Source organism: Paroedura picta, chromosome 1 (genome assembly GCF_049243985.1).
Source record: "Paroedura picta isolate Pp20150507F chromosome 1, Ppicta_v3.0, whole genome shotgun sequence".
Taxonomy (NCBI): Eukaryota; Metazoa; Chordata; class Lepidosauria; order Squamata; family Gekkonidae; genus Paroedura; species Paroedura picta.
Window position 1 is genome coordinate 75,486,354 of NC_135369.1, and position 8,085 is coordinate 75,494,438.

General features: G+C 38.2%; 1 protein-coding gene across 3 annotated transcripts in view; it reads left to right on the forward strand.

Annotated features, from left to right (window-relative positions):
* The window catches only part of STRN (striatin), a 52,905-nt gene extending 47,862 nt beyond the window's left edge, over window positions 1–5,043 (forward strand). For all 3 annotated transcript variants that reach the window (XM_077343877.1, XM_077343889.1, XM_077343884.1), the window contains 3 exons: window positions 742–849; window positions 2,504–2,590; window positions 2,688–5,043. In XM_077343877.1, the coding sequence (XP_077199992.1) occupies window positions 742–849; window positions 2,504–2,590; window positions 2,688–2,857 (365 nt within the window). In that variant the 3' untranslated portion in view covers window positions 2,858–5,043. The remainder of the gene's footprint in view (window positions 1–741; window positions 850–2,503; window positions 2,591–2,687) is intronic.
* The last annotated feature ends 3,042 nt before the right edge of the window (window positions 5,044–8,085 follow it).

Consider the following 8,085-nt stretch of genomic DNA (forward strand, 5'->3'; position numbering starts at 1 on the left):
CACAAAATCAATATCAAAATCAATATAACAGTATAACAATAACAATAACCGTTTGTGGTGGGAGGGGCCTCTGGGGCTGTGATTGGTGGAGTTGGTTTATTGGCCTCGACTGAAGGCTTGGTGGAAGGACTCCATTATGCACAGGTGGAGGAGAGACTGAGCTTGTTTGTATATTACAGAAAAATGGGAAGTGCAGATGTGCTAATGCTTTGGCCACAATGTGTGAAATAGGACTTTGTAATCTTGCCCATAATGGTGTCTGTTTTCCCCAGTAGTTATCTGCAGGCATGTGGAGGTGGGGTGTACAAATCCCTTCTGTGCACACTAAAGCAGAAAGCATAGGTCTCTCATATCAATGTCATGTTCTTCACTTTTCTGCAGTGTATAAATCAGCTGTACAGAGACAAAAACCAGTGTCTCACTTTAACTGGGACCATGTTGCACATTTATGCAATTTAGGCATTAGCAGTAGTTCTATCCTTAACACATTAGCTGGAAGTGAACTTTGAGGTAAGCGTATGTATGTATGTATGTGTATTTATCTATAATTCTATATTTCCATTCAGTATCACAAGTTCAAATGTAAACCATCCTGAGCAGCAAGGGAAGGCGATATAAAAATAAAATAAATAATGAAATTTGTATTTGGAACCAGCTTGGCTTGCTAGATTGATCCATTAGTCATCAGCTCCTATAGCTCAACATTTGTGAGCTTCATTTTTTGTATTGTGTTTTTCTTAGCTTCTAGCTCTTCTTGCCAAATAAACAAAGTAATCAGCCATCCAACTCTTCCGGTTAGTATCACTGCCCATGAGGACAGACACATCAAATTCTATGATAATAATACAGGTAAGCATTTTCTTTTAAGGGTTATATAATATTTAAAAAGCTAGTATAGAAAGTGCTTTAAACTAGGTTTTACAGATTCTCTGACTTGTAAAATAAAGAGGAATAAGGATCTGTCAGCTGAACAGTGCAGTTCATGCAGTATTTTTTATTAAGGCTATAGTATCCCACGTAGCAATTCCTGATATTTATCTTTGTCGAATAAAAGCAAAAAGTATGTAGGACCAGAGAGGAGGTTGGAAGAGCTAATTCCTTCTCTAAATCTTCTCTACTATGTGACACCCTCAGGGGCTATGGATGGTTTTCTACATGTATCTTTTTGAAAATCTGCCACAAGTTCTTTACCTTTGATCTTAATGCCCCAACTTTTGTCTGCATTTGCAAGTACTTATGAATTGGACAGCAGACAACAGCATTACTCTGATAAATATATTTCAGAATAAGTATCTCTTGCTAAATTTTTCATAATGGAAACTTTGTAACAATTAAGACTGCTTTGTTAAAACCTGAGCCACTGGGTAACTTAAATGATGTATTTTTCAAGGCATGGTTGTAAAACAGCAACTCAGTGCAGGGAAGTGGCGCCTATTTTATTTTAATGATGATAAACTCTGAGTTGTGTATTCTCTTCATAATTCAACATAGGCATAACTCATATTAGGCATGCATTTTCTACCTACTTATGGTGTGTATGAGAAACCACCATTATTTTTACTGCATTTTACTGAAAATGACAGTAACATGGTTTAGGACATGAACTCCCAAACTTCGTATCTGAATCCTTTGGTAAAAATAACCCACCCTGTTGAATGCCTCCACCATGGTCCAACAGAGTGTGGTAGCTCCTTGTAGTGTTGTGTTTCCCTTGCTCTCTGGCCTTAAAGGTAAAGGTGAAGGTATCCCCTGTGCAAGCACCGAGTCATATCTGACCCTTGGGGTGATGCCCTCTAGCGTTTTCATGGCAGACTCAATACGGGGTGGTTTGCCAGTGCCTTCCCCAGTCATTATCTCTGGCCTTACAGCTGCTAAATATATGAGCGGTGACATAGTTTCACTTTCGCTACAACTAAAAGCTTCTGATGACTTGTAGTAACAACTCCATTATACCAAATGAACTGCTCCATCCCTGACTGTCACCAGGCAAAAGAGTGGGTAAAATTGGGGAGGGGGATACACCTTATCTGCTGTTCCAATATCTCCGTGTACTTCTTAAGGTAGTTGACAGTATACAGCAGGGGTAGTCAAACTGTGGCCCTCCAGATGTCTGTGGACTACAATTCCCATGAGCCCCTGCCAACATTCACTGGCAGGGGCTCATGGGAATTGTAGTCCATGGACATCTGGAGGGCCGCAGTTTGACTACCCCTGGTATACAGTGTTTAACAGTGAAGTGTGCCTTCATTTTTAATCTAGGCAAAAGCTGCCTAGTTATCCAAAATATTGGGAAATGCAGCTTAAAGGACACTGGCTGGTAAAGAAATAAAGCCAGATCTTTCCAGAAGAATCAGAATTGGAAGTACCTTTCTCAACAGGAAGAACTGACTTGGTTTAACTTTTTAAGCATAAATATCTCATTACCATAATCTCTTGATAGTTCTGTAACACATTAACTTGTGAAAACAGGTTGTAACATCACATTTCATCTTTAATTGCAAAGGAAAACTGATCCATTCCATGGTTGCGCACTTGGATGCAGTCACAAGTTTAGCGGTTGACCCAAATGGCTTGTACTTGATGTCTGGCAGTAAGTACATTTAGTGTTTGTTCCTTAGATATCCTAAAAAGTTTAAGGTTGGCTACAAATATTAACCCCCGTCCCATTTTTTCCCTCCCTAACTTAGGCCATGACTGTTCAATACGCTTATGGAACCTCGAAAGCAAGACTTGCATTCAAGAGTTTACGGCACATCGCAAAAAATATGACGAATCCATTCATGATGTGGCATTTCACCCCTCCAAATGTTATATCGCCAGTGGAGGAGCAGATGCTCTTGCTAAAGTCTTTGTATGACGCAATACTTCCTTCTAGCTGCTGTGTGTATATAAAGCTGTACAAAAGACAAGGGCAACAGTCTTGCCCTTTAATTCAAGTGAATGTTAGTAATGGTCTAGTTTTTGTTTTGTTTTGCAAGGTGCTCTTTTCTAAATTAAAGGGTAGCTATATGAGCTCAACTGGGAAATGATTTCAAACAGTCCAGAGCAGAACCATTTTTTAAAAAAAATTTTTTTGGGAGTGTTGATTTGTCCAGGCAGGCCTGTGGCAAAAGGAGACAACCTCTCCCCCCAATAATTTGTGTTAACTATATCAGCAGGGCAGAGTTGTTGACAAGGAAGCAGATAGCTTCTCTGCCTATTCCTCAGCTGAAGTATTTTATTCACAAGCTTCAGTTAAATAATGTTAAATGCTGGTGATTCATGTGATTCCTGGATACACCAGATCAATATCATCCTATCTTCTCATTTTTGTTTTTTTCCTTCTGGATGATCTACATGAAATAATACTTGATTTAACTTTAGCCTGCTGGCTGTAACTCTAGGTGGATTGGATTTAGGAAATTAAATATTTAAAAATATTAATGTGGTAATATGTTCCCCTAAGTATATTGTATTAAAAGCAGATATGGAAAGGCACAAAATGTATGTTTTATTTAAACCTTTGGAAGAATGTCTTGAGAAGTGGCTGGGACCACAGCTTAGCCGATAATCCAGCTTCCTATGATACCCAAGGTCATGCGTTGTTTACAAGAGATGTGATTTATTTCAGATGTTGATAATCTGGTCCATTTAGAGTGAAGCTTAGTAAAATTTTGAACTTTCCCCCTCTTAAACAGAACATGGATATCTATGCAGGCTGCAAAAGGCCTTGCTCTTGCAAAGCATGTTAGCTGCATCTAAACAACAATTTTGTTGTGTCTTGAATGAAGCATCACTATCACGTGAGCTCAGCACTCTGTTCCCTATAGACCCAGAGTTGAGTCAGCTTCTCCCAGGCTGTTGCTGTGAAGGACTACTTGTTTGATTTAGCTTTGCACATAGGATTTTCCTGCTTGATCTGTATCCTCCCTGTGGGTTGCTGATTGAGTGGGGAAAATGTTCCAGTCCAGCAAGTTGGCCCACATGGTTGCTTCCCTTGTACTGCACAGCAGCATGAACTATACCCTCAGAAACAATGGTGCATGCCATTGTATGTGCAAGTGTGTATATGTGAGTGAGAAGGGAAAATCCACTACATCCACCTGGTGTGTAAACTGCTCCAGAATACTGGAATGCTGGAAAGATTTGTGTTTTATTTTTGTGCAACTACTTATATCTCTGAAATTTTAATGTGATTGTGTTCTTTGTCATTAATTGTGTGAGGTTATGGCAGCCCTAGATGGAAATGATCACAGGTGGGAAAGGTAGTCTACATCATGACTTAATTCAGGAGACTTTCTGGGTTAGGAATAGGTAGCTGGAATCACTTTTTAGTAGTAATTTTACACTCTTGAAAGTTTATCACTTGTGTAAAAGAATTTAGACATCTACAAATTTATCTGAAACATAATGAAACATCAACCAGGAATGAAGAATTCAGATTAAAACATTTGATGCTCTGTTGTGGAGCTCTAAATGATTGTTTCCTTTTGGTTTGAAGACGTTGCATGCTGCATTCAAAACACGATAATATGTGAAGAACCTGCTGATAGATATCTTCTCCCCTTGATACTTATGTGCAGTATGTTCCCTTAAATGAAAACAATACTTTTAGATGTAAAATTATACTAGTAACTTAAAATATTTAGGCATCATGTTACCACATATTGTGAGTCAAAGTGGAAAGTTGAATTGCATAAATATGCATTTATCTATATGTGACCTTTTTTCTGTACATGCCCCTGTCTTCTTGATGTCCTTTTATTTTTTTAAGGGTATTGCAATGGTTTACCTGGAAAAAACATACCTGAAATTGTGTATATTATGTGTATGTACAGATATATATATATAAAGAGAGAAAGAGATTATATATAGGTATATATATATAGATATAGATTGTAAACAGTATGTATTAAAATACATTTAAGGGAATATTCTATTGGTAATTTTAATGTTTTAGTATTAAAAGTTCTTGAAGCTTTGTGATTACAAAGATTAAAATGTATTGAGTATTGTTCTCTTCGATTAAGCAATGTAATACATAGTTGCTGATGTTTAAACCACTGTACATTTAATAAGTCAGCATGCTTGTTTTTAAGACTTTTATTTTGGTTAAAGTATGAATGTAAGAAGTTACTACTCAAATGTGGATTGAAAGCTATTTCATCCTGATTAGCGAGTTCTTACTCCAAATGAAGTTACTATTAAGAGGCAAATAGCTAGAGGCTGAGGTGCCTTTTGGAAATCAAAAAATAGCCTTACCATGCAGTTGTGTAGGCTCTGTATTTGTGCTCTTTGGTATCCTGCTTCCATTCTGTAGATGGCATACTGTACACGTAATAATATTTCTCTGAGATTCCTTTACCAGTTAGAGATGCAGAAGACATCACTTTAAATTTTACTTGCCTGACCCAAATTGAGTTGCATCTCTTTTGTGCATTTATAAGCACTTGAACCAGACTACTGAACCTTCATTCTACCTTTCCCCCCTTTTCTCTGTCACTCAGTCATAGCTGATTAGTGAACTGCCTTCATTGAAAAGAATTGTTGTCAGACTGATGTCCTACCTTCAAGGAGTCTGAACACATCCAAGTTGTCTCTTGGGACTTTGGTCTCTGAATAGTAAATATGTATTCAGGAGCTTAGAAGGAACATTGGGTTGGATTCTGATTGAACTGGCCATTTTCACTGATTCCTCAGACGCCCTCATATAATTCCTTGGGACCTTCTGTGCCCCAGGAACAGCATTTTGTGGAGATCAGTGAGCTGCAGTGGGAGGGGAAAGGCAGGAAAGTTCCATTCTGCTACTGGGAAGTTTAGTCTGGGTCCAGCCTATTATTGTGCATACACGGTTGCACCACAGTTGCTGCATAAATATTCTCTTCCCTCTGTTTTCTCAGACTCTCTGTAAATATCTGCCCCTTGGAAATGAAATATAACATTATTTTGGCATTTGGTGGATCACGGTCCAAAACTCTGAGCACTTCTGCAAAGAAGAACCTATTTATTTGTCACACCAACAAGCTATATGGGTGATGCCGATCCCAATTAGTTTACATTGGCAGACCAGGGAACTATCAGGGCCAGTGTTAGCAGTGCCACCCAAGCTGCAAATGGCCCAAGGATGGTTCCGTGTCTGGTTTCTCTTATACAGCATTCCATAGAAACTGCAGGAGATGTTGGACCATTTGCACATGAGATACTGGAAAGTGCTTTTGAGGTAATCTTGCACTGCATGTGAATAGCAATGCAGAACAGAATGCAGAACAAATCAAAGGTATATTCCAGACAGCACAGATTTCAAAAGCAAGTAACAGCAATTTAAAAGATGTGAAACCTCACCTGTGAAAACATACCTTTGCCCCCTCTTATGATCTTTCTTATACATTTTTGTGAAAAATGTAGATGGATTGAAAAATGTTGAAGAGGCTTTGCCTCTCAACACATTCAGAAAAATTACGTGTGATAATTCTCCTGGGACCATCCCACTTTGAATACAGATAGGGGTAGTAAAGTTTTCATTGCTAAAGGTTTCATAAAACTTCTCACAAATTAAAAAAACATTGTGGGAAAGGAGCCTAAAACTCCCCCCTTGACAGAGTGGCTTTTCATAGTCTAGGAGTTAGTGATGTGTTCAAAAATAAATTGGCTCACCTGTGTTCTTAAAGTCGTCATAGTACAGTGGCAGAGTATCCGCTTTGCCTGGATTCAGCCTTCAGTTCAAGAACTTCAGATACCATGGGTGGGAAGTTTGCCCACTAGAGCCTATTGGCTGTTTTTTAGTATAAGATAGCTCTGTACAAACTGGAAAAAAACTAGGAGTGCTTTACCATGTGTTCTTGTGTTCCCAGCAGCATGGCTTCTCCATGCTTTGTGGAAAGGCAGCCGAAATGGATCCCTAGACTGTGCAAGCTGACGTTGGCACGAGGCTGCTCCCGGCAACTCCCATGAGGAGGAAGACCCAATAACCAATGGAATCAGCCACTGCTGATCCCGGTGCCTGTAGGGGAGCACCCCAGGACCCTGCACTGAAGTCTCCAGCTCAGCCAAACGAGCCACTTGGAGAAATCACTGCAGAGTGCTAAGCCGAATGAGAGCTGAAGTGTCGTTGCCACCTGCCAGGAAGAGGGGAAGAGGGGGCCAAGCACATGGGCAGCCCCTTAAATAGGGAGCCTTACTCAGCCCTCTCTGCCCACCCAGACTTTGCACGGGACATGTGTTGCCCCTGGCTGCCCGTGCCCACACAGCAGACCGTACAGCAGCTGGACCCTCATCCTCCTTTTGGCCTCACCCTGCTGCATCTCCAATGGTGCATGAGTGTCCAGGCCATCCTTACTATGTGCGCTTGTCTCTTGTCTTATTACATTTATATTCACCCTGGCATATTAATCGAAGCAGAGCTATTTATATATAATTTTTGGTTTATCTCCAGCCTTGTACTGCATTCCTAGTATGGATTCCCCATATTAATTATATATATATATATATATATATATATATATATATATATATATATATATATATATATATATATATATATATATATATATATATATATATATATATATATATATATATATATATATATATATATATATATATATATATATATATATATATATATATATATATATATATATATATATATATATATATATATATATATATATATATATATATATATATATATATATATATATATATATATATATATAAGATTTGGCTAATTCAGATACTAAATACCATAAAGTTACATTATCACAGTGCCCCCTCTGCCATTCTGCCATTAGTATTTGAAGTCAATAAAATTTATTCAACAGCATTTTATTTTTCTTCCTTTGTTGAAGAGGCTATTAAACTTGTGCTACTCCTTGGCTTTGAGAGGTTATTTCTGGTTTTCCCCATCAAATTAGTAAACATTGTGTTCACAGATACCTGGTATTTAAATGAGGATCCAAAGATCATTGACTTTATTTCCATGATAACAAGTTAGTTTTCGAAGAGCAGCCCCTTACTTTGGTTACTACCAGATTGAAAACTGCTTTGGAAATTTCCGTCTGTTTCAAAAAGTGTTTCAAAACAGTTTAAAAAATGGTAAGAGATGGG